At 35.1% G+C, this 27,966-nt stretch overlaps 1 protein-coding gene and 1 long non-coding RNA gene across 3 annotated transcripts; one reads left to right on the top strand and one right to left on the bottom strand.

Moving 5' to 3' along the window:
• Nucleotides 1-430: 430 nt before the first annotated feature.
• LOC120082817 (protein DETOXIFICATION 40-like) lies at nt 431-27,696 on the bottom strand. 2 transcript variants are annotated; one of them, XM_039038142.2, is made up of 7 exons: nt 27,291-27,696; nt 26,535-27,166; nt 13,519-13,575; nt 10,153-10,391; nt 2,235-2,353; nt 1,834-1,920; nt 431-837 (listed from the first exon to the last, which is right to left on the bottom strand). In XM_039038142.2, exons 1-7 carry the CDS (start codon nt 27,606-27,608, stop codon nt 793-795), a joined length of 1,497 nt encoding a protein of 498 aa, XP_038894070.2. In that variant the 5' UTR covers nt 27,609-27,696; the 3' UTR covers nt 431-792. The 2 variants fall into 2 exon arrangements, with proteins under 2 accessions (XP_038894070.2, XP_038894071.2); XM_039038143.2 differs by lacking the exon at nt 13,519-13,575.
• Nucleotides 11,885-22,379, top strand: LOC150034718 (uncharacterized). Its single transcript, XR_016531323.1, has 3 exons — nt 11,885-12,317; nt 12,402-12,527; nt 21,181-22,379. It is a non-coding gene; the product is annotated as an uncharacterized LOC150034718 (long non-coding RNA).
• Nucleotides 27,697-27,966: the final 270 nt, after the last annotated feature.

Here is a 27,966-nt window from a genome sequence, read left to right as displayed (position 1 = left end):
TATATAACAAGAATAATAACATAACATTAAATTATTATGAATAATGTTTTCTTTCCAAAAAAAAAAAAAATGAACATCTCTAACTGTGAGATCTAATTTCTATAAAATTATTCTTTCGATCAGTATTTAAACTAGAACGTAGTTCGTCGAGTACACCCTCCCAAGCTAATAACCCAACCTAACTTTGCAAACATTTCTAAAGAGGTTAGGAGATAAAAAGGAGGGTGACTCTAAGAGATGGTGAGGTTTTTTTGTTTTTTTTGTTTTTTTTTTTTTCACATGAACTACTTTTAAAGATGTACTATTTTTTCCCCATCTCTTGAAACCAATTGTTAAGAAGTCTTTTTTTTTTTTTTTTTAATGTGGGATCATCAATTAAATTTAATTAAATACTTTTAAATATAGTAAAATGAGCGAACTCAATTACAAATATATCAAAATGTCATTTTTTATTATTGATAGACATTGATAAACATTGATAAACATCTATAAGTGTCAGTGATAGATACTTACCCTTTAAAACTATTACCCTCAAATATGTATACTAAAATTGAACCATAATCAAATTACAACTAATATTATTTTGACCTAAAAATTCATAGACAAAAACATGGACCAACCAACAGTAATTTTCCACGTGAGCAATCGACATCCTTATTCTTAAAGGTTGTAATTGAAACTCTAAAATTGAAAAGAGGGTAAATAATTTTTTTCCCTTTTTTTTTTTTTTCCTTCTGGCCGAAGTGAAGCTATATTCGACCAATCGAATTATCAATCCTTCAAAGTAATTTGCTATTTGTCTTCCCACTTGTTTAATCTCTTCACTGATTCTTCGACCTGCAATTTTAATTGTTATTGTTTACTTTTTCTTCTTAAGCCATTCTAAGATGATAGGTATTTTTTATTTTTTATTTTATTTTTTTAAATAGTTCACAGCACATTATTATTTAATTCTCTTCTTTTTCGAGTCAATCTAAATTTAACTGAGCTACTTAAAAAAAAAAAAAAAAAAAAAAAAAAAAAAAAAAACCCAAAGATCTGGAATACAACTTTTAAAATATATATTCTTTTGTGATCCAAATCCTTTATAGATAAGAAAAAATAAAAGATTGAAGGGCTTGCAAATCTTCTAAACTGATTTAATTTAGATGGAGTTTTCTAAAAACTAAAAAAAAACCTAAATAAAATAAGTGAAGATTTTCAAAAATAAAAAAATAAGGAAAAAAATTTAAACAAATAGCAAAATTTAATTATAGTTGTGGTAGACATTATTACCAATGTCTATCATAGATAGATATTGATAAAAATCTATTAACATCTATTAGTGATAGAAATTGATATAAGTCTATCAGTGATAGACACTGATAGAAGTCTATCAGTATCCATCAGTGGTAGAAACTTATAGAAGTTTATCATTGATAGAGACTAATAGAAGTCCATCAATATTTATGAGTGATAGAAAATTATAGAAGTTTATCGTTGATATTATTAATAATAAAAATTGATATCAGTCTCATCGACAGAGGTTGAAAGAAGTCTATCAATGATCATCAGTTTTTTTTTTTTTTTTTTTTTAATATTTTTATAAACAACTTGACATTTTTTCTATCTATGAATTAAAAAAAAAATTTGTGATAGAACAAACCATATTAAAAATATATGACAATTTGTTCAATAGTAATTTTCATAACTTATCTCCTAAAGATTAGAGGTTGAATCCCCATTTTCATATTGAGTGTCTATCAACGTCTATCGATAGTTCTAAAATTTTATTATATCTTGTAAATATTTTCAACAGTTTTACCATTTATATATATGGACACGTTATCTTACCTCTTTATTCCAATCTGTTCGAAATGTCACCCAAATCAGAATGATTGTCTGCATGCAAGTTCCACCAATCATCCCCAGCCAAATACCCTTCACACATAAATTACACAATACTTAATTGTTGATAAATTTAGAAATAAATACTAAACTACCACTAAATTCTACGGTGTCATTCTTCAATTGTAATTAAAATGTTAATATATTCTTAATTTGGATGAAACTAATTGTAAAGTCACGAGGGTTTATATCTAAAGTGAACAAATATATTCATATCAATTAGAGAGATATGCAAAAGATTTAATATATTTATCAAGTTATTTGTCATAAATAATTTACTACAACATTGAATCAGATAGATAATTTTAGAACATGCAAAATTTTGAAGAATTATGTATTGAATATACCTTAACGCCAAGTTTGAAATAGAAACCAAGAAGGGCACCCAAGGGAACTCCGACAATATAATAGCAACCAATGTTTAGATAGGCAACAAAAGCTTGCCAACCGCACCCAACAGCGACGCCTTGACAAATCAAATAAATGACATAAAATTGGAGGTTGAAATGAATTGTATATTTTTGTTTGACAAAGTTGTCTAAATTTATATACAGATTTGAGTTTGGTTGGAATGTCTTTAATTTGTTATCTAACATTTTTGAACGATCAAATATGGGAATTTCTCCGAATTTGTATTTGGCATATTCATATTGAAAAAGCGATAGGATGACCCCTCACTCGAAATATAGATGTTAAATGGAAAGCACTGACAAACACTATAACAACAAGAAAAACATATAAAGGCACATGGAGTTTGTTAAACCCAATTCAGTGATAAACCTCCTATATTTCTGGGGTAGCGTGTTCAAGAAAGATGATCTACTAATATTAATAAGTCAATCGTTTACAATGTAGTACTTATCTATAAAGTAAACGAATTTTACAGTGACTCAAGTAGACCCTAACTTGATGAACACCTAAGCTTCCCCTACATGAGAGACTCCTTTTCTAAATGAACTTAGGCTCCCCCTAAATTGTTGATATTAGTGGTTGACACTTCAGCACTCCGTCGTGTAAGAGGCTCCATCTCTTCTTGAAGTTATTTTTCCAATCACTTGTCACCTTAGGCCCCCCTAAGATGGAGAAATTCTCCCCAAGCCATAGTTTTAGGCTCCCCTAAAACTAATAATCCCTTCTCTAAATTAAAGTCTCAAGCTCTTCTTAAGACCGAGAATCTCTTCTCTAAATTAAAGTCTAAAGCTCCTTTTAGAATCGAGAATCCCTTATTTGAATTAAAGTCTCAAGCTCCCCTTAAAACTGAGAATCTCTTCTCTAAATTAAAGTCTCAAGCTTTCTTTAAGATCGAGAATCCCTTCTCTGAATTAAAGTATCGAGTTCCACTTAAGATCGAGAAACCCATTCTAAATTAATTGGAACTTGTGTATCCTAGGGACGTGATCTTCACAAAGATCGCTTTGGAGCCTGATGTTGCTGATCCATTTACAAAGGCTCTCAAAGCTAAAGTGTTTGAGGGTCATCTAGAGAGTGTGGGTCTACGAGACATGTCACATCTAGTCTAGGGCAAGTGGGAGATTTTAATGGCAGCATAGTTTATGCCCTAGTTTATTGTTTTTGTGTACTGTACTGGTTTGTACTTTATATTTGTACACTCCACTAGCTTTTGGACAAATAGAAGATTGTAGGGGTTAATACCCTAAATCTCATGGTCGTGTAGTTTGTAAAATTATATTTGTATAAACATATTATTTATTTAATAAAATAAGTGTGATGTAACATATGGTTTAATGCTATTAAATTAGTTAATATATTTTGTTATTAAAAAATATTCAATTTTGAATTTTGAAAATTGGGATAACTTTTTCAGCCCCCCTTTCTCTCAGATATATGAAACACAAAGTGGGAGAAAGGTTCAGTTTTAACAATCTTCTTCATCCATCTTCCTCCCTATCTCTTTATGTGTGTAATTCTCTCAACCAAGAAAACTCCTCCCTTCACCGAAATTAACCAACAAAAGGCCACGTCTCTCTGTTGATTCTCACCTTGAGAATAACTCGAGTTCACTTGCGGTGGTGTCTCCTTGTTACTATTTGTTGGGTTTTTGTTGCTGTGAACGGGAGAAGAAGAAGGTCAGACCAGTTAGTGATCTTTGTTGTGGAAAGGATACGTGAAAAATTTAGTACTTCAAGGGTGAGTTTACATTTTCCCTTTCCTTTTTGTTTCGCTCCAGTAGAAGCATGTGTTAGTTAGTTTCACCCTCTACATTGTAATGTTCTTTAAAATGAAAATAAAGGCATAACATATTCCATTGATTCCGTTGCGGGGAATTCAAATCCCTTCAACATTTACATTGAAAAGTGGAAGTGCACTGGAATCTTCTTCTTCAACATAAGTGGAGCATGATGGGTCAACCATATCATCAATCACAACATTAATAGACTCCTGCACACAATGGGTTCATTTATTGTAGACACGATATGCTCGACTATTTGTGGGACATCCAAGCAATATGCCTTCATTTGACTTGAAATCCCATTTTCATCTGGCTTCTTTATCAACCAGGATGTAACAAGTACTACCAATGATATGGAAGTATTTATCGTTAAGTTTTCTCCCTCTCCATATTTCATAAATTATGCTCGAGATACTAGGACATAAAAAAACTCTATTGAGATATGACAAGTTGTATTTAGAACCTCTGCCAAAAAATGAAATGGCATATGTTTAACATGTAATACTTCCTGAGCTATCTCCTAAATTGTTTGATTTTTCCTTCCCATAACCATGATTTGTTGGGAAGTGATTGAAGTTGAAAATTCATGATGAATCCCAACTTTATTACAAAAAGAAGTAAATTGAGAGTTTTTAAACTCCCTACCACGATCGCTTTTAATTTGTATCACATTTAAATCTTTCTCACATTGTAACTAGAGACAAAGAGCTTGAAAGTAGTAAATGCATTTGACATTTCATGAAGAAATTGAACCCCTGTGGATCTAGAGAAGTCATCAACAATAACTAAAACATACCATTTACCTATTTGGACTTTTTGATTGCATTGGGCTCATAAGGTTCAGGTGTAGAAGTTCCAGGATACGTGTTGAGCTAGAGTGGGATATCTGCTTATGTGGAGTATGATTTTGTTTTCTTGATTAACAATCACCACAAATAATTCTAGTCAAAGAAGATAAAGATGGAAGTCTAGATATAGCCTCTTTGGCTAAAACCTTTTGAATAGTCTTCATACTCACATGACCTAGGTGTTTATACCATAGGCTAGCTTCATTTTGACGAGAGAGATAGCAAACTTGCGAAGCATTGTCAAGATTCCATAGGTAACAATTATCAGATAAATGCATACCTGTCATAATAAGAGCTTTAACATCGTCTGTGACAATATACTTATCTTTGGTAAAACTCACGTTTAGACCTTGATCAAAAAGCTGACCAATACTAATAAATTAACAATGAGCCCTTCAACTAGCATAGTATCATTTAAGGATGGAAGAACTAGGTAATTAAGTTTTTCTTTCCCAATGATCTTTCTAGTTCCTTTCACAGGCTAACAAGCTTGAGATCTAACAAATAGTTCTTTTCACCTGTTATATGTCACGAGCTTCCACTATTAAAGTACCAATCTTCATTGGCAGAAGATCTGAGGGATGTCGGTACAACATTACACCTATTATGAGCATTCTTCACTCTCTAAACCTATTTCACTTTTGATTCTCTTTGAAAGTTATTTCGAGAGAAGTGAAAAGCTTTTTTAAAGTTTGTGTATGTGATAGCTTGTAGAAATACAAGCTACTGTAGCCTTTTACTTAGAATTATGAGGGCTAATAAACAGAATATGCGTCAATAATACCAAGAATTCATATGGAAAAGTGAGCTTGCATCGACCAGCACCGAAAATCCCCACTAACCTTATATCATGCGTTATTCTACATAAAAGTGTCTATTTTTGTAGTTATTATAGGAATTGATCGCATGTGTTGATCTTCATGAAGACTAGTTTGTCGTATGAAATTTTGCGTCCACAAAATGATAATCGTGATAGAAGGTTGATCGGAAGGTAGATGGAATGTGTTGACACTTCAGAAGAAACAAGCATGAACGCATACCTTGGTAGTATCAACAAGATAAGGTGATGCTGACATTTTCCATACCGCGACAAAAGTAGCAGTGAGTCAGAATGACGTATCAGAGCTGCCGGCGTTTGAACTTTATAAATAGAGCCTTGGAGCTTAACTTCAAACCATTCAAGTTTCTACCTTAGGCAGATTCTTGTGATCATAGATGAGAGCATGAGCAAGGCATTCTTTGAGGGTTCTTCACCTCCACAGCCCCTTATGAGTGACGAACAGAGTTTCACTAGAGATGGAGCTCGAGAGAGACTTCTCCACCATCCATCCATGGCACCACCAGCAGCCTTGACGCATTTTGGATGAAAAGCAAGAAATTGTTTACATTCGGCCATCCATATCTTCTCTTATCTTAGTATTGTATTACATTTTAGCTTAAGACATTAATACATTTTGTAATCAATGCATCTCTTAGTTTCTTCAGCACCATTTTTATCATCTTCTCTTTCTTTATCATCGTTTACATTCATCGTTTAGTTAAGTATCGAAGACAAGTCACATACTCGGTCATGCATGATATGACGCATGTAGCAAACCACTGAGTGGTGTACGTTGAACGAGTATAGTGAGTTAATCCTCTTTGCTTAGTGTGAGACTGTCGCAATGCTTGTCTATGAGTTGATTAGCTACAGTCAATTGCCCGAGAGGGTAAGTAGTGGAACACACTAAAGCGAAGTAAGAATTGTTCCTAGAGATAGGAATAACCTTATGCTCGATGCAACCATGCATTTTAGAGATATAAGCATGTGGCTGGCCACCGAGAGGTGTGCAATGCATTAGTGTGGCGAGCTGGGATTACTTTAGTGACCAAATATAATGAAGTCACCTTATTATGCGTTAACAGTTGTCGCATCTTTACCAATTCTCATATTTAAACTTCCATTGCTCAATCTGTTTAGTTATCATAATCCATTAACTTCTGTTTTTTTTACTTTTATTCATCGCCTCAAACGCATTACTTCACAAGCATTATTTAGTTGCAAGTCCTTGTGTTCGACCTCAGATCATCCCGAGAAACTTGCGTTCTCGATATACTTGACGAGAAAGCAAGAAAACTTGTAATAGGAACGCATGGTCATCACATTCGCACTTAATGCATATTGCATATTCTCCAGTCCAACGTATAATCATCGATGCATAGAGATTAACTCATAACAAAAGACGAGTGCATTTTTCCTTTCCTTTTTTCCTTCGAACAGTATTTGTGAAGAGTACTCAACAATTGATAGCAAAATGGTCATTTATGACCTACTTTTTCACAATAGTGACAAATCCATCTTGGTCTATAAATTTGGTTGGCTTCTCTTGTTGGATAGCGAGAGGATGTACTTGTAAAGCCATAAGACTCTATATTCTGAGCTCCAACAAACTCAATCTTTTGCTTCCCATTGAATTAAGACTGTTTATTACGTTGATTTTCACCTTTAGAAAAACCCAACCCAAAATTATCACCAATTGTCTTACCCTTTGTCAATATTTTTTTCTAGAGAATCATTAATAGTGTTCAACATTCTGACATTTTTAAATGCACAGTCTTTTTCAGCTCTAACCTGATTAAGTTCTCACTTAAGATATGTAATAGTAGACATAATTTTGTGATTGTCAACCATCAAGTCTCAATTCTTTCTTTTTGTACATCAAATAATTTCAAATCATCTTTCCATTTGATCAAAAGAGCTTGATATGAGGGATCGATAAACCCATGTTTGGTAGTGTCATGAACATTTTCTGCATACACATCATACTTAGAAATCTCACAGGACAAGGTGTCAGATGAGATGTTACTAACAAGTGCTTTGGCATCCTCTTTTGAGTCACTATTGTCTTCACATTCATCATCAGATAGAGTTAAAACATAACTTTTACCCTACTTCATCAAGAAATTAAGACATTTTTCTTGAAAGTGTCCAAAGCCTTCACACCTCTGCATTTGAAGGACTTTTCTTTTTAAAATTTAAATCCCCTAACTTTTCAGCTTTCTTCCTACTACTTTGAATTATAACTTGCTTGAGAAGAAGAAAGCCACCATACATATTATATTTAGAATTAAAATTTTCAAGCTTCTTTCCAAACTGTTTGAGAACATGATTGAATTATTTTAAAGCAATGAAATAGGTTCAGCAAGGGAATCCTCAGATTTTTTGTCAGCATCATCATGCTCATCATCAACAGAGGACTGTAAAGTAATTCCTTTATTCTTCTTGGGCTTTTCATCTGGGACATCTCAAAAGTGAATATGGAGCCAAATAGTTCATCAAATTTTAAGAATGCTATGTCTTCAGCCTCCTCGATGGCAGTAACCTTCATATCAAATTTCTTAGGTAGAGACCTAAGCACCTTCTGGACAAATCTTTCTTCTGAAATTTTCTCTCCTATAGCAAATAACTCATTTGCAATGTCCAACAACGGAACATTGAATTCAACAATAGATTAATCATCATGCATTTTGAGATTCTCAAACTTCAAAGTTCACAATTGTACCCTTGACATTTTAAGTTTTGAAGTTCCCTCATGGGCAACAGATAAAATATCTCATGCCTCTATAGCAAAAACAAATGTATTAATCAGCCTGAATTTGTTGCGATCAACACCATTAAATATGGCATTCAAAACTTGAGAATTCCCTAATGATGTTTCAACTTCAACTTCCGTCCATTGAATTCAAGCTTCAAGAACTCTTTTCCATCATCAGATATGATGGTTGGATGTGACCAACTAGTGACTACAACCTTCCACGTTTTACTGTTAATTGACTTTAGAAGAGCAATCGTTCATTCTTTCTAGATGAATAGTTTGTTCCTCTAGAACAGAGAGACGAGTGGTAGAGACACCTTCTTTAATTTCGTTCATGATCAAAGCATCTGAGATAAAGGTAATCCGTTCTGATACTAATTGAAAAAGCAATAGGATAATCCCTTACTCGGAATACAGATGTTAAAAGGAAAGTACCTACAAGCATTGTAACAACAATTAACTAATAGTAAGAAAAAAAGTGAAGGCACACGGAGTTTTTTAACCTTGTTCGGCGATAAACTACCTACATCTCGGGGGCAGTGTACCCAAGAAAGATAATCTACTGATATTAATAAGTCAAGCATTTACAACGTAGTACTTATCTTTAAAATAACGACTTTTATAGTGACTCACATAGAGTATAACTTGATGAACACCTGGGTTCCTCTAGATGTGAGACTTCCTCCCTAAATGAACTTAGGCTCCCCATAAGTCGTTGAATATTAGTGGTTAACCCTTCGACACTCTACAATGTAAAAGACTCATTTTCTTCTGAAAGTGATTTTTCCAATCACTTGTCACCTTAGGCTCCCCTTGAGATAGAGAACTCCTTCTCAAGCGATAGTTTTAGGCCCCCTAAAATTGAGAACTTTTTCTCTGAATTAAAGTCTCAAGCTCCCCTTAAGATCAAGAATCCCTTCTGTGAATTAAAGTTTCAAGCTCCTCTTAAGACCAAGAATCCCTTCTTTGTAATGAAGTTTTAGGCTCACCCTAAGACCGAAATTATCTTCAATGTTTTACACTTATCAATCGATGAATTTTCATAGTTGAATATAGTGAGTAAATATCAGAGCATGATGTTGCATTGATTGACCACCAAGAACAAAGACACTTTCTCACGATAATTAAATGTCATCACACAACAAAAAAAAAAAACTTTCTTCAAACTATTTAATAATCATGGCCAACCCTAGCAAGACACAAAACCTTCAATAAAGAATTCCTTTAAAAAAGGAAGACATCCTCAAAAAGAATTTGATAGGTCATATAGAAGGAAAGAATCCAAAAAGTATAATCTCCTGAATTTCTCAAATAAGAAAAGTCTGGACAGTAGGAATGATGCTTGCTACATCAATAGCTGAGACAACTTCTGTGACAACATGCAGGCTAGAATCCTAACACCCTACCTTAAATAAATTTACAACCAATCTCAAAACTCTAACACATATTATCTACTTTTTTTTTACAGTAGGATTTAAAGTAGCACACTATATAAACTCTCTTTTAACCATAGAGGCACTATTGCTCTATATGTTTCTAAATTATTCTCTCTGATAATAAACTTCTGCCCATGGAATAACTAACACATTATTAGTGAACCACATAAAACTTTGTGTTAAAAATCAAGGTAGGTGTCTAAAAATGAAAGTACCTGATAAGACAGGCTGGATTCCATTGAGGAGTAGGGTTAGAGCGAGAAGTGGGCAAAGATCAGAGACGGCGGTAGCCACACCAGGGCCTTCTGTAAAGGCATAGCTGATGACATTGCGAAGTACAAGTATAATTACAGTACAAAATATAGAGATGATGAATGCAACGATAGTCACCACTACCACAGAAAATGCTGCTGATTTTGGATGCCTACTTCCAAGTTCGTTGCTCACTCTCACACTACATCACACACAAACAAAACACCCAACCAAGTTAAATATAATATTAATACACATATATCTTAAAGTTAATTAGGACTTATTCCAATTATTATTTTTCTTATATTTTTCATTATCTAATTTTTTCTTTTCTGTTTCTTTCCTTCGTTGAGTCCACTAATGTCTAATTATTCTTTATTTTACTGTATTATGATTAACTTAATTATTCAATAAAATATACAAAATTAACATGGCATCAGAGCTCTATGTCCTAGGATTTATACTTTTTAGTTATTTCTTCTGTCCAATCTTTGCCTTCATTGACCGACCATCGACAGAGGCAAATACACGCATAGATCCATCTTCGATTTTCAGTCCAGTTCGTTTTCGCTCTGCCTTATGCACAAATTCGAAGATCTGTTATTTGTAGCACTGAAAATGTGTTATCTTGTCCACTTAGTTTGAGGTTGTTCCTAGATTTTATGTATTTACTTGATGATGTTTTTTGTTTCAAGCATTTAAGATGTAGAATGGAGCATTAGTGACGAAAAGAAGCTAAAATGGGTCAAAAAACTCAAATGCATCAACCGAGAAATATAATGTCAAAATTCCCATTTTTCCCCTGACGGCATGATGCCATAGTGCTGCCTGGTCTTGTGAGGCAGAATGCCTCTATTTCGTGCAAAGTGAACAGTGTCGTGACACTGCCCTAGAGCACCGCAGGGCTCCAAAGTTGTTCCATGTCTATCATTTGTGAGTGCCATGGCACCAACTCGACTATTATATAAAGTTTTTTTTAACCACCTAGGGTTTTTAGTTCCCATCCTAACTAATTTTTTCACTTCTTTTCTTTATTTTCTTCTGCTCTTTAAGTCTAAATGTATCCAAACTCTACCTCATTGATCTTCATGAAGACCATGGGCTAAGGTATCTCATTCTAGCTCGAGTTTTAGGATTTTTCTCTCTATTTGTGTAACTTGTGAGAATTTGAACTCGATTAATTTATATCTATTGATTTCAATTCTGACTTAGTAGATTATTATCATATTTTTTAGCGATTTTTGACATTATGATTACCATTTTAGATTGGCATAAAATAGATGACATGTAAATGTCAATTTGCAAGAGGCAATAGATTAGGTTAGCTTGTGAATCGATAACAATAAGCATTACTCTAATCAACCTAAGATTGAATCGAACAAATATTTAATTAGGCACTTGAAAATTGAATATTCAACTTAACGTTGTCCTAGATTTTAATGCAATTAGAACAATTTGGAAACATATGCTTTCATCAATTCACTTTGGACTAATTAGTTAATTAGGACAATAAATTGGCTTTCTAGTTAATTTGGTTAAGTACAAATAAACACTCAAATCAAAGTATGAGAATTTGATGATCGGGTAAACTTAATAGGAAAATTTCGAAATAACCCAAGTTAGGTCTTTTTCATTGATTATCATAACTTTCTTACTTTTATGCATTTTAATTTACTTAGGATCAATCTCAAAACTCCCCCTCCTCCCCCTTCCCCTAGTTACCTTAGACTGTAAACAGTTTAATAGACGAATTCGACGGTTTTTTGAGTTCGACCCGTACTGTTAATACTATAGAGTAATGTAGAAACAGTTAAATTATCTGGTCCAAATTAGGTAACAAATTCCGTCGACTGGGCATCTGTAGCACCAGCTTCGCGCACGCCCCACACAGCTCCAGTTGTTGCAGCCACCTTTTTAGAGTCGTTGCCACTCAGTACAGATCCAGTGCGTTTTCCGTTCGTGGGTTCCAGATCTTCTCAGCTTTGCTCCATATCTGCCTCTGCCTAGATCTCCTCTTGCCGCTCTGCCCTGCTCAAATTCGTTCACGCCTTTTTGCTCTCTTTGTGCCATAGCACACATCTTGACTAGTGAAGACCAGATCCAATTCAGACCCATATGCCCGACCCAAGTAAACCCCTCCCCTCTAAATTTGTATTTTCCTTTAGATCTATGTTGATCCTTCGCCTCAACAACTCTCCGTTGCTCGTATCAGTTTCTGGGTCTCAAATCTGTTGTGGATATCACCGACCAGACACTATTGACCGTTCCTTTTTAGATCTGCCACGAGACATCATTCCTCTCTGTTTAAACGATCAGTTCGTGGATCTTCTATTTTCAGGTTTGCATGTGGTTCTTTGTTTGTTGTTCGTGGTTCATCTATGGTTCTCACAGATTCCTCAGATCCCTCATGATCTATTCGTTCTACTGCCCCAAACACCCTCTTCTCCACCGCTCAACCTAGACCTTCATCTGTTCCATAGTGGATTTACCCTCTTTTATTCGGTTCAATTATTCCAGTTCAGTTAAACGAGTCTGGTCCAGTCAGCTGAGTCCAGTTCGGCCAGCTCGGTCTGGTTCTGTTTATTTAGCCTTGAATTAGACCAGTTCAATTTGGTTTGGTTCACCTGCTTAGTTGTTAGTTGTTTCTGTGTTTTAGTTCTTTTCAATTTCACCCTCTATTTTATTTTCAAATCTTTTAGAGTCTTTGTTCCGTTTTCAAATCAACAATTCATGTATTCTATTTTAGATCTCTGTTTCCAGCCTAGAAATTTTATGTGTTCAATTCTCCATGAGTTTTATTTCCAACCCAAAAGTTCTCAATGTTTTAATTCTTCGTGCGCTCTATCTTTGGCCCGGTTCTTCGTGAGTTTTGGTTTCCAACCCAGAACTACCATAATTTGATTCGGGAGGTTTTTTCAATTTCTGTCACCAATTTCAGTCGGGTCAACTTCACAAACTCAAGTTGGTTGTTACTCTACTATCTTGAGTTTGAAGGAGGATATTAAAGTTAATAAGAGTTTATTCCAATTATTATTTTTCTTGTATCTTTTGCTTATCTAGTTTTTCCTTATTAGTATTTTTTTCTTTTCTATTTCTTTCTTTTATTTAGTTTGTTAGTTTTATATTAGTTCTTTATTTTGCTATATTTTGATTAAGTTAATTATTCAATAAAATATACAAAATTAACGATATAATCTAAACCAATCCAACCATGCTTTGATTAAGTGACTTGTAAAAATAATAATGAAAAACAATAATTTTACATTTCAAATGGAAACAAACTATTTCTTTCAACCATAAAAGAAAACAAAGTAATTGAGAGAAGTTACCTTGCGGCAGCATTAAAGCCGATTGAAATCATGAAAACCAATTCAGATATGGTTGTGCTACAAAACCACAACATAGTTAAATTAAATTAATAAACATATATTACTTTATTTTTTTAAAAAAAAAAGAAAAGAAAAAACATCTTCAATCAATTCCCTTTTTTAAGAACATTTAGTTCATTTATTTTTTAAACAACTAAAATTATTTAAAAGGGTGGCCATCTATTGTTGATGTCTCAACGAAGTTTAGTTGGCTGTTTGGATGTTTCATCCTCGAAAGGGATCGGCTGTGGCAACAATATATTCCAGTGAAGGTTAAGTTGCTAATGTGGAAGCCTTTTCACTGCTATTAGCCGGTGATGGTGAGTCTTTTAGATGGAGAAGTCTAAGACATCATTACTTGAGAAAGGTTTCCGTAACTTAGGGGCAACCTAAATTCATCACTTGAAGCAATATTCAAAAGAACGTGGAAAGATTACAGTTTAGAAAGAGTCTCATACTTGCGAGGAGTCTGAGTGATAGCTTACTAATGTTATTATATTTAGGGGAGCTTAAGTGTCCATATACTAAGTTGAGCTATTCATGTGCCACTGTATTTGTCGTAGATTTACAGATAAGTACAACATTGTAATTGTTTAACTTTATATTAGTAAAAGTATATTTTCATGGGCATACTACTCCCCGACAGAGGTAGTATTGCATCAAACTGGGATACCGAATTGGATTACCGAACTTTGTATTATGTTCTTGCTTTAGTTTTTTGTATTTATCTTTGATGTTTTTAAAATTATTGTGACAATATGTGTAGCAAATTTCATTATGTTAGATAATCTTTAGTTCAATTCTATAAGATTTGAATATAATATATTTGATGAAAATATAATATATACACCAATAGTTTGAAGTAAATCTTGTTCTCAATCAAAGTTTTTTCTTTTTGGTGGGAAATCTCGATCAAGTTGCTCTAATTTAGTCTTCTATACACCAATAGTCTTCTAATTTAGTCAAAATTGTTTGTTTATTTTCCTTTTAGAACATCAATATAAAATTTTATTAGCATTATCTTTACAAAATTATGGACAAATTGCACTTTTAACCACTAAAATTTAGAGTTGATGTCTATTTAATCGTTGAAATTTCAAAATGAACATTTTAGTCCCTGAAGTTTAGAAAATAGTTCTAAATGGTCGTTAAGTTAAAGCTGACCGTTAGTTGACTAACAAAAAAAAATAGCATGACATTGTTAAGTTGGTAAATTTTAAATGATACGGCGATATTTATAAATTTTATATTCTTTTTAATCTTAGGTGACATTTTGTTTTTACTTTCTTCTTTGTTTTCTCGTTTTCTTTTAGTCTTCTCTGTTTCTTATTTGTTCCACCCTTGTTTTCTGGCTTATTCCTCTTATGTTAGTCTAAGATTGTTCCTTTCTACATTTCTACACACAACAAGAATAAAATCCAATCTTCTGTCTCAACTTATTGAGCTTGTAACAAAAATTAGTTTCTTTTCACATGCTTTCTTACTTGACACTTGGCTATACATATGCCTTGTGTACATGTTAATAAAATAGCAGAGTTTTATTTACTCTTTTGCGTAAAATGGTATCAGTATTTTTTTCTTCTCTCTACATACTTTTTCCCAAAATGATGAACCCTAATGGCCTTGTCCCGCCAATTCCAACTTTTCTTCTTCTTCGAATAAGCTCCTCTTGTTCATTCTTCTGTTGTTGAGCAATATTCAAATCCTTATTTCCTCCATCATTTGGACAACACTAACTTGATTTTGGTTCTCAGTTTGTTAACTGAATCAAACTACACTTCATGGAATCGATCTATGATCCTTGGCTTCATGGGGAAGAACAAGATGGGATTCATTGATGGAACTCTTCAAAAGCGTACACGCTCTCTCTAAAGAGATTGCTGCTAGTGTAAATTTTTTAGATTCTGCAAGGAAAATTTGGCTTGATCTACAACAATGATATCAACATAGTTGAATATTTTGCACGAGTAGTTTGGGAGAACCATTGTCTTCTTCAGACCCAGATTTTTGGCCAAAGCTGCTTTTTTTTCCTCCAATCAAAACCATCCAACCAGTTGGTTCAAGCCTAAAACGTGATAATTCTTCCATTTTCCTCCTATTTTTCACCTTTAATTAAAGAATCGTCCACACATTTTCCAACTTGGCCGTGAACTTTCTGTTGTAACCGACAACCTTCTGACAGTGAAACTTGACAGTAACGAACAGTTAGAAAACGACAGTTGTCAGAAATGTGGAACCTGCAAAACAAAAAATCATTATAGGTGAATCGCAGATCTTGCTCTTTAAGACATTTTGCAACTATGCCCAAGTGTGCAAGCAAGTCAACGAATTTGTCACGTCGTCCCCAGGATAAAACAGCAAAAAAAAAAAAAAATCTCGATCGGAAATGCACCATAACCAACCAAAAACTCACACCGTCCAGATTGATTTTCTCGAAAAATAGAAAAGGTTTGAGAGAGTGGAGAGAGTGTGATGGGTGGGAAATAATGAGAATGGGACGATAAGGAAGTCGAAGGCTTGTACCTTTTATAAGTGTAGAGGGCCTCCACAAATCGCGCGGAGCCACAGAATACCACATAACTTGCGTGGTGAATACTTGACTGCGCTTATCGCGACACGTGGAACGTTGAAAAGATTAATAATAAAATAGTATAAAAAATAATTAATAATAATAATAATAATTTTTTTCCAAAAAATAATTACACACATGCCTCACCACGTCTATCCAATCGGCAGCGGCGCACATGGGATTCCAAACCCAAGGTCCAAGGTGTTGGGGTTGATGCCCTAAAGTTTCGTGTCCTGTAGTTTGTAAACAGTTTTTACGGACGCTTGTGTTGTTAATATATGATATTTACTTCACATCTTGTATTTTTACTCAGTTACTTGTTTTATTTGCTTTACCACAAACCAATAAACATAAAATCCTTGGTTATCAATATGTGACTCAAGCATGTATGTGGTGACATACAAGTGGATCATGTCTTGAGTGATAACCAAAATGGTCTGTAGTATATGGATATAGGAGGGAAACCTTATTCTGGTAACACTATGGATGTGACTCGCTTTGTAGAATGGTCACAAATGTCGTGACTTGTCATAGATGGTCTGATCCTGATCATTCGTGTTGGGGACATGCGAGCAGGAGCGTCCTATACAAAGAGTTCGTATAGACCTGACCACGAAGTGTTAACGTCCCGTTATATAACACCGTTCATGATAGAGACTTCACTTCACTAGGATGACCATAGGTAACATGACCTTAATCCTGAGTGAGTTGGGAACTCCTACCATTGAGGCCGGTTCTTTGATTTGTATGGGTGCGAGTGGCCAAGTCGCCGATTCAAACCTACCATTTTGGGGATTCGTCTGATTTGGGAGTTGGGAACTCAACTACACAAGATGGAATTCACTCCTTCCCCGAGACAGGGGTAAGTAGATAGATAGCTCCCTTAACGGCTGATTCCAGGGCTTGAACGATGTGGCGCCACACACCTTCTCTTGTCTCGATAGATGTTCACACATAGTTGGACTATGTTGTATTGTTCATTAAAGGAATCAGTGGTAATTAAGGAGTGAGATGTAACTATAGGGGCATAACAGTAATTTGGGCCAGCTGTACTTACGAGCATCTGTGAAGGGTCATCGTACTCATAATTGGTTATATCCGATGGACACAGAAATATATCTGTGGTAAGAAGAGTTCAGCTGTTGGTCTTTAGTGAAATGCTTGATAGTTAACGGATGGTCGATCTCGTGGCTAAAGAGTTTAGTCAGCTATTCACGGACCGTTGGAGTTTCGAGCCACAGGTCCATTAGGTCCCCTGGGTAGCTTGGATAAAGTCGAGAACCAGTGTTTGGGTTAATATGAAATGTTCAAATTGACAAGAGAAAGTTCGATTATATATGATATAATTGGACTGGTTAATTATATATGATATAATTGGCTTAATGTATGAGATACATTATTTTGGAAGAAATTAGATATATAATTTATATCAAGTAGAGGAGAAAATACTATAGTATATATGTGATATCAAACTATAGGATAAAAATATAATATGATTATATTAATTAATTAATTAATTGGTTAATTATATGATAATAAGCCAATTTTCACGTTTGGACGTGGGTTAGTGGGAATGAGTCGGTTATTGTAACCGATAAAATAAAAATGAAATCGTTTCATTTTTTAAGTGAACGTTCAATCGTCGTCCAAAAGAAAGAGAGCGCGCGTTGGTAGAAAGCAAAACGATCGCTTAAGCATTTCGAGAGACTATATGATAGCTCCTCTCCACCTAAACGATCGTCTTCTTCGCACCTAAACGATCACATACTATCGCCTACATGATCGCATAGCTTCTCTAAATGATTGCATAGTGTGCCGATTTTACTAAACGATCGTTCAGTAAATCCTACATGATCGTGTAGTTTCTCCTAAATGATAAACATTATGCTATGCGATAGCGTCTTCTTCCCTCCCACTTGCTTATCGCCTACACGATTTGTGTTTCCTCCTTCCTCTACCAAATTCACCAAAGACCACCCTTTGGGTTTTCACTCCGAGAATACCCGGGGCTCTGCAGTCGACGTTTCCGCTGGGCGTTGGTAGATCGCGTGGAGGTTTTCCGTTGTATTGGAGTTCCGAAGTGTGAAGACTGTTGAAATGCCTTGAATTTGTTTACTGGTACTTTGAATCCAGTACGGGGGTCTTGTTGATCATGTTATCTGATCAATCGTAGACCTCACACAACTATTGATTGTAAAACACCTTACGAGGTGTGGTCTGGTAAGCCTGCAGATTATTCTTTATTAAAAGTTTTTTGTTGTACTGTCTACTATCATGTTAATAAGGGTAAATTAGAACCAAGATCTAAAAAGGGTATATTTGTGGGTTTTGGGGATGGAGTTAAGAGATATAGAGTCTAGTCACCTTTAGAGAATAGAGTCATACTTAGTAGGACTGTGATATTTGATGAAAATTCCATGTTTAACTCAACTGTAAAGCCTTTTGTGACATCTACTGATGTGAGAGAAAGTAATAGTGTTGATAAACAGGTGGAGATGCAATTCACTTCAGCTATGAATGAATTACAACATCAAGGTGGAGAAGATCAACACGTTACTATAGAAATTGATGTGCAACCAGAAATTAATGTGCCTAGAATGTCAGAAGTTGATTTACCTGAGAATTCTAGATCACGAGTAGATCAACCTAGTATAGCTCGTGATAGAACTAGAAAAGTTGGTGTTGGACCTTCTGTGAGGTATGGTTTTGAAGATATGGTTACTTTTGCATTGCAGGTTGCTGAAGAGGTGGTTCCTCATGAGCCATCCACCTATAGAGAAGCTATGTCATATGGTGAGTCTGCTAAATGGCTTGTTGCTATGGGGGATGAGATGGAATCTCTTGACAAAAATCAGACTTGGGAATTAGTTAAACGACCAAAGGAGAGAAAAATTGTCACTTGTAAAGGGGTCTTCAAGAAAAAGGAGGGAATATCACCTTCAGAGGGCATTAAATATAATGCTTGAGTTGTTGCTAGAGGGTTCACATAAAGGGAGGAGTTGATTATAATGAAATCTTCTCACCAGTAGTCAGACATACTTCTACCAAGGTATTACTTGCTATAGTAGCACATCAGAATTTGGAACTTGAACAACTAGATGTGAAGACAACTTTCTTACATGGAGAGTTGGAGGAAGAGATTTATATGACCCAACCAGATGGGTTCCAGTGTCCAGGTAAAGAAGATTATGTTTGCAAGTTGAAGAAATCTTTGTATGGGTTAAAGCAGTCTCCTAGATAGTGGTATAAACGATTTGACAGCTATATGATTGGACTTGGCTATAACAGGAGTCCATATGATTGTTGTGTATATCACCACAAAGCTGATGATGGTTCGATGATTTATCTACTCTTATATGTAGATGATATGCTCATAGCTGCAAAGTCCAAGTCTGATATTCTGAAATTGAAGAATCTTCTCAGTGCTGAGTTTGATATGAAGGAATTGGGTGCTGCTTAGAAACTTTTGGGTATGGAGATTTATAGAGACAAAGGTAAGAATAAGCTCTTCTTGTCACAAAAAGGATATATTCAGAAAATATTGTCCAGGTTTGGTATGTCATCAGCTAAGCCTATAGATACTCCTGGTGCGGTAAATGCTCGTTTTTCATTTGAGTTTTCACCACAGTCTGAAGCTGAGAAGGAGAACATGTCTCGAGTTACTTATGCTAGTGCAGTGGGAAGTTTGATGTATGCTATGGTCTGTTCTAGGCCTGATCTTGCCTATGTTGTTAGTGTTGTCAACAGATTCATGGGTCAACCTGGGAAGAAGCTTTGGTAAGCCGTTAAAAGGATTTTTCGTTACCTTAGAGGTACATCTGATGTTGGTCTTGTTTATGGGAATGCACAGAGTGTTTGGTGACTGGTTATTCTGATTCTGACTATGCTGAAGATGTTGACAGTAGGAGGTCTATGACTGGCTATGTGTTCACTTTGGGTGGTTCTGTTGTTAGTTGGAAGGCAACCTTACAGCCTACAGTTACTTTGTCTACTACTAAAGCAGAGTACATGGCCTTGACAGAAGTGCTAAAGAGGGAATATGGTTGAGGGGGTTAGTTGATGATCTTGGTTTGCATCATGACCAAGCTATTGTATATTGTGACAGTTTGAGTGCAATATGCCTAGCCAAGGATCAATTTCATCATGAGAGAACTAAGCACATAGATGTAAGATATCACTTCTTAAGAGGTGAGCATAGAGTTAAAGTGATGAAAATTGGTATTGTTGATAACCCTGCTGATATGTTCTCCAAACCTAGTGGTCTCCTTTGTGGGATACTTTGAGGCATGAAGGAGAAGTCTGGGTACATCTAGCGATATTGATTTATGTTGCATTTGGTACATCTGTTATCTGGGAGAGAATTCAAGTCAAGGTGGAGATTCGTTGAAATGCCTTGAATTTGTTTGCTGGCACTTCAAACAACCTAGTACGGGGGTCTCGCTGACCGGGGTCCAAGGGCGGCGTGCCTTGGTGGAGGTTCGGGGGCGTATTCATATTTTGTATTCAACATATTTATTTATTTGCAGTTATTTACGATTTTGACCCTAGGGTTTAGAGTAGTGTGATATATAAACTGTCTAACCTAGAGTCGTCGTTTTTTTATGTAATTTTGAAAACATTCTCTCAAATAATGTTGTTCTCCCTCTGTCCGTGGATGTAGCTAACACACTGTTGACTGTCTTCAACTGGTATGGAACTCTCTCCCTTGTTGTTTATCTTGTTCTTAGCATGCCGATAATTAATGTTTGTTTGCATAACTGTTTGTGTTGAATATATATTTATGTATTTCGGTCACTGTGAGATTGGAGCGATCCGAACGTGCTCATGGAACTCTTAGATATGAGATCCTTCACAAGATAGGAATATATGAAAAAGAATTCACTTTCCAACTTAACTAATGTGGGATTCTCGAAAGCCATTTTTCTTTTTAAAACTCAATTTTCACCAACACTTTCTAATCTCGTTCAAGATCAACACTTTGTTACAATCTATTTTGCAAAATTAAGGACTGTTTGGAATGAATTGGCATCTTATCATTTTGTTTGTTCTTGTAGACGATGCACTTATGGAGGAGTCGATGATTTACTTTACTTTCAAACTGAACATGTTATGGCTTTCCTTATGGGATTGAACGACTATTTTTCTCAGATTTGCACTCAATTGTTGTTGATGGAACCCAAGCCTACTATCCAATGAGCTTTTTCTTTAATTGCCCAAGAGGTTGAACAATGTTCTTCTGTTGTTCCTTCTTGTCTCACCAATGCTTCTGCTTCTTTGGTAAAGGCTTCTACTTCTTCTTCATCTTCGAATTCTAATTTTGTTTCTAAGAGTACTCAATCGAAGAAGAAGGATCGTCTTGTATGTACATGTTGCAATACATTTGTTCATGTCGCTGATGGTTGTTATAAACTCCATAGCTATCCGCCTGGATATTGTCAATCAAAGAATGCAATCAAAGACTCTAAAAAAATCAGATTATTCAACATCGGTTTCTTCTAATTCTTCTATGACACTGACCTCCGAGCAATATCAAGGTCTTATGGCCATGTTGCAATCTCATATTTTGAAGACCAAATACGCTTCTATGAAACCTTCATCTCCATCTCCATCTATTTCTGGTTCTAATCACATTGCAGTTACTTGTGGCTATTTTTCATCTGTTTCGTCTGATATTTTCTTCTTAGATTCAGGCGCTTTTGCACATATATGTTCTTCAAGAGAATATTTTGCACCTTTATCTCCTGTTTCTGGATTGTCTGTCTCTTCCCCAAATCATGACCAAGTTACAGTGGATTTTATTGGTGATGTACACATTTTTCCTAATCTTCTTTTACAGAATCTGTTATTTGTCCCTTTGTTCCGGTTAAGTCTTGTTTCAGCCAGTGCTCTAACTGCTACATTACCAGTGGTTGTTCAATTTAATAGTTGTTCTTGTGTAGGACAAGTCTTCTCCGAACATGATTGGCAAAGCTGATGTTTGGCAGGGATTATACATGCTTCATGATGTTTCTTTACCCGTTTCTCACAAAATAAAACAAACCTGTAATGCTGTTAGTACAAGTTCTACTCCTAATACCTTTGATGTTTGGCATACTCGCCCTGGACATCTCTCTGTGAAACATTTACTTATTTTAAAGAAGTTGTTGCCTAGAGTTTCTGTAGATCATGACAGTATGAAGCCATGTTTGATTTGTCCTTTAGCTAAGCAAAGACGATTATCTATTCAGTCAAATAATCATTTTGTTGTTCACAAGTTTGATTTGATACACTGTGATGTATGCGATCTTTATCAATCTTCTACACATGTTGGTCATAAGTATTTTCTTACCTTAGTTAATAACTTCACTCGATATACATGGGTCTTTTTAATGCGAACAAAGTCTGATGTACTGAGGATTGTTCCTCACTTTTTTTTGCCTATGCTAGGACTCAGTTTAATATTACTATAAAGAAGTTTGGGTCAGATAATACTCCCGAACTTTTTTCGTTTAATTGTTTGCATCTAATGGGGTGGTTCATCAGTTTTCATGTGTGAGCCACCTTGGACAGAACTCTATGGTTGAACGTAAACATCAGAACTTACTAAATGTTACTCGTGCTCTTCTTTTTCAATCTCCTTTGCCTAAGTATTTTCTAATTAAAATTTTAAAAAGTAGTGTCTCTTTATTGGCGTAAAAATATATTAGACCGACCTGTTGGGCTGAAGACCTTTCACAAGTCTCAAATACTCAAGATCACCATTGAAGAGATGAAGAAATGGCTCAAATAAATTCTGCCAAATCCTCGATACTCGAAACTCAACGCTCGACTCCTTGCTACTCGATCCTCGATTAGAATTCCCTTCTCGCCTGACTAGTCTCTGTTAAAATCCTCGATGCAACTCGATGACAACAGAGTTAATACTCGATCGTACTCGATGGTTCTTGAACGATACCTGGTGCAACTCGAACATGAAAACGATGTACTCGGACCTATTTGATAGTGATGAATCGATGCACGATTGACTCGATAACTTGATTACTCGATGCGATTTGTAATGTCAACAATTGGCGTGCAATTTACAGTAAAGAGTTTACTCAATTGAACAAGGGAAGAAGAAAGAGACACAATGTTTAAGTGGTTCGGCAAGAATGCCTACGTCCACGGGAAGATCTGAAATCTTTTACTTAATGAAGATTACTTACAGATTTGTTGTTTGTAGGAAACTATTAAAATGATGATAACACTCTCTGTTTTTAAATTTGAAATCAGTGGTATTTATAAGGTTATAGCAGCTGACCGTTATACAAGTTAGTTATAAACAAACAAAAAAAATCTGATGGTATTTGAGTCAAAACTTTTTCACGACCAAATTTGAGATTATTATTGAAAGCCAACAATTAAACATATGAAACTAACGTGAATTAGAACCAACAGTAGATAGACTAAAATCATATTTAAATTTACTTTCTTTTATTAAAATATTATTTTAATCCTTATACTTTAATCTATCAACTTTAAAGTGTCTAGTTTTGGTATATGTAATTTCAATAAATTCTAAAGTATTTTAACCTTTTAGATGTTTGATTTTCTATCATTGGTTTCCATTCTTTAAACTTCCCAAATACTTGGTCCTTAGTTTTAAGAAAGTATATCCAATTTTTCCTAGAAAAATCATCTATAAAGGTTAGAAAATACCTTTAGTCACTAAGGCTTGGTGTGGAGATGGTCTCCATAGGTCAGAATGGACATAGTCCAAAGCTCATTCGGTGGTGTGCTGAGATTTTGTGAAGCTTTGCCTAGTTGCTTTACCTAAAATACAATGCTCACAAAAGGAAAGGTGTTTACTGATACCTTTGGGCAAGATTCCTTGCTTGGACAGAGCTTGCATCCCTTTCTCACTAATATAGGAGAGTCTTTTATGCCACAAGTCAGCCTCTGTCAAGTTTGATGTTGAAGCTGTGTTGGCACTTGTCATCATCTCTACTCCTCTCACAATGTCAATGTCATTGACCTTCTCACCAACCAACACAATTTTTTAATCCTTAATCACTTCAAGAACTCCACCTTTTCCTCTGTATTCACACCCAATGGAGTCCAACATGCCTAGAGATATCAAGCTTCTCTTGAGCAAAAGTACATGTCTAACATTTCTTAGAAGCTTGATTGATCTGTCCTTTAGCTTCAAGGACACTAAACCAATCCCCTTTTATCTTGCAGGCTTCATTGTTGCCCATGTACACTGATTCTCCAACGATTTCCTTGTAATTATTAAACTAAAGTCTGAAAGGTGTCATGTGTTAGGTACATCCGGAGTCCAATACTCAATCATGCTTCCCAAGAGGATTGATTTGATTGGTTTGATTTCTGGTGGAGGCTAAGGCATCAGAGTAAAAATAGGAACCTTCAACCACTGATGCTTCTGGTTGTTTCCCCCTTCTGATCCTTCTCGTTTTCTTGGTTTTTCCTTTTCAGACTATAGTAATCTCTCATCAGGTGACCTTTCTTCTTGCAGTAATTGCATTTCAACTTGGTCTTTGGCTTGTGCTCTTCACCTGACTGGTTTTTGTTACCCTTAGACTAGTTCTTCTTGTTCTTCCCCTTGACAAACAGCCCCTCTGTATTAGGTTGCTCCTTCTTGACTAACTGAAGCTCTAGCTCTCTTGTTCTTAATGTTGAGATGATGGCATCAGTGGTGACTGATTCTCTACCATACTTCAGAGCATTCTTCACCTCTTTATAGGCTTTGGGTAGAGAGTTTAATAGCACTAAAGCCTCATTCACGTCATCAATTTTCTCACCAAGGCTCTTGAACTTTGAGACTATCCTCTTGAATTCATCCAAATTTTCTGAAAAAGGCTTGGCAAAATCCATCTTGAACATGAAGAAATTCTCCCTTGGATACATCTTGTTGGGGAGATTCTTGGTGGCAAAAAGGTCTTCTAGTTTAACCCACATCTTGTAGGTTGTGCCTTGATCAATTACTTGCCTCATAATACTGTCACTAGGATTCAGAACCAGAGTCCCATATGCTGTGAGATCCATGTCTTCTCTTTCTTGTGCTGATATGATGGTTGGCAGGGTCTAAAAGGGCCTTGTGTGCTCTTTGCTGTCCAAGAATGGCTTTAATTTTGGCCTTCCACAGGCCAAAATCGCCCTTTCCATCAAACTTCTCGATCTCATACCTTGCAACAGCCATTTCTGAATCGAATGAGTACTGAGTCTTGATTTCTTGAAGCTCCAAGAAAGATGACCTTGATGGTCTTTAAATGCTTTGATACCAATAATTGTTGGGTTAAAGAATCTTCACAAGTCCCACATACTCAAGAACTCAACGCTCAAGAACTCACCGTTGAAGAGATGAAGAAATGGTTAAAATCAATTCTGTCGAATCCTTGATACTCGGAACTCAACGCTCGACTCCTTGCTACTTGATCCTCGACAGAATTTCCTTCTCGTCTGACTAGTCTCTATTAAATCCTCGATGCAATTCGGTGACAATAGAGTTAATACTCGATCGTACTCAACAAGAATGCCTACATCCATGGGAAGCTCTGAAATTTTTTACTTAATGAAGATTGCTTACAGATTTGTTGTTTGCAGGAAACTAAGAAAATGATGATAACACTCTGTTTTTGAACTTAAAATCAGTGATATTTATAAGGTTATACCAGCTCACTGCAAGTTAGTTATAAACAAACAAAAAAAAATATGATGGTATTTGAGTCAAAGCTTCTTCACGACCAAATTTGAGATTATTATTGAAAGCCAACAATTAAACATATGAAACTAACGTGAATTAGAACCAAAAGTGGATAGACTAAAATCATATTTAAATTTACTTTCTTTTATTAAAATATTATTTTAATCATTATATTTAATCTATCAACTTTAAAGTGTCTAGTTTTGGTATATGTAATTTCAATAAATTTTAAATTTAGTCTCCCAAAACTATATTTTATCAAAATTAGTTTAATAATAATAAATAAATAAATAATTTTTATGCAATGAAATACAATAGTGAACATGTTTCCAAAATTTATACTAAAAAAGCTAATAGATAATTTTTTTAAAAAAACCAATAAATTAATAGTAAGAAATTAATATAATATTTTATTTTAGTATAATTGTAATTTGTATAATTTTTAGTGATATTAACTAAATGTATAACAATTTTTTTAAAAAATTAGAAATATAACAAAGTATATTAATTATACGGTATATACTTGATAGACTTCTATCATTGATAGACAGTGTTATAGTTTATTAGTAATAAACTATCTAAATTTTATTATATTTATAATTTTTTTTTTGTATTATGTTATATCTATTAATACCTTGAGCTTGAGTGCAACTCACCTTTATTTTATTTTATTTTAGATTGAGTAGAAGATAATAGAAAACGAGTGAAAGAGAGGAGATAAGTTACCAAATAGAAAGGGAGTCGAGAGCAAGTTGAGGATGGTCGAGCAATCCAGCAAGCAACACCAAAATCTGGAAATACCAAGTCTCCAAACAGAGCATCACCGCCGACGCCACCGACAACTTGAAGAATCCCGGCAACCCCGACAACGCCTTCGCACTGAACCCTCTCCATGTTTCTTTACACTTTTGGCCCTTAATTATGTACACAAATTGGCCCAGCACTAATATCCACCACGACAAGCTTAATACCAACGCCACTCCCAGCAGCCCCAACCCCATTTTGTAGGCAACCACCCAACTCAGCACAACGTGAATCACCAGCGTCCCTGCCGATATGTAAGCACTCGGAAACACTATGCTCTGTGCCTGAAGAAACTTCTGGATTGGGAAATTTATTGCGTATGCGAAGATTTGAGGAATCAATCCGTACACGAATACTTCTGCTGCCGAAGCAATTTCCTTCGATTCTCCCAAAAATATCAAGATGGATTTGCAGAATATGTATATAATTGTTAACACAAACCCAGTTAGAGTCAATAATATGGCTGATCTCTGTAAATAAATCCCAAGCATATCGTATTTCTCTCCACCATAAGCCTGCCCGCACAGAGTTTCCACTGCACTTCCCATCCCCAACTGTTTAATTAATTAAAGACGAGAGGAATTATGATAATGAATTAATATTAAATGAATATGTAACCCAAAAACAGAGAAAAATCGAGAAAAGAGCGAGATAAATAATAATAAATATATGATATACCATGAGACCGTAGGCGAAGATTTGAATGCCATTGTTGCCGAGAGAGGATGCGGCGAGTTCGAGATTGCCGAGGTGGCCGGAGAAGATTTGGGTGAACATGGTCATGAGGAAATTCATCATGTAAACGAAAACCGCCGGAGCCGCTATGTAGAACATGAGTTTCATTTCGATCCAAGTAGCTTTACTGTAACGCTGGACGAAAGGAAGGCGAGTGTCGGATAATAAGGTCTCCAGTTCATCGTTACATTCATGCTTATTTGACAACAAAGGCGATTCGACCGTCGGTTGAGGAACATCCTCATCAGAGTTAGATCCCATTTTTAGAAGCTCTCTGTTTTTTTCTTTTTCCTTCTCTATTCTCTGTTGGAGTACTTAAACGTTAAACCTGACCAATTTTTTTTAAGGGACATTTTCATAGATAGAAAAAATAGGCAAGACTGTCAAAAAAAAAAAAAAAATTAGTGAGATTGGACCTATAGTCCATAGATATGGATTTTGCAAGAAATGACAAAATAACAAACCCAAAATGCTAAAATAAGTGATTGCATCTTATTGTCGCCTAATTGTCATCTGATCGTCAATGATATCAAAACTATCTAATTGTTGTATTATTATTGTCTGATTGCTATTTTATACTGATTTTGTTATTTGATTGTTATCTTATATTGATTGCTAA

This window comes from Benincasa hispida, chromosome 8, assembly GCF_027475165.1.
Source record: "Benincasa hispida cultivar pf3 chromosome 8, pf3_genome.v1.1, whole genome shotgun sequence".
Lineage (NCBI taxonomy): Eukaryota > Viridiplantae > Streptophyta > Magnoliopsida > Cucurbitales > Cucurbitaceae > Benincasa > Benincasa hispida.
This window is presented reverse-complemented; position numbering and strand designations above follow the sequence as displayed.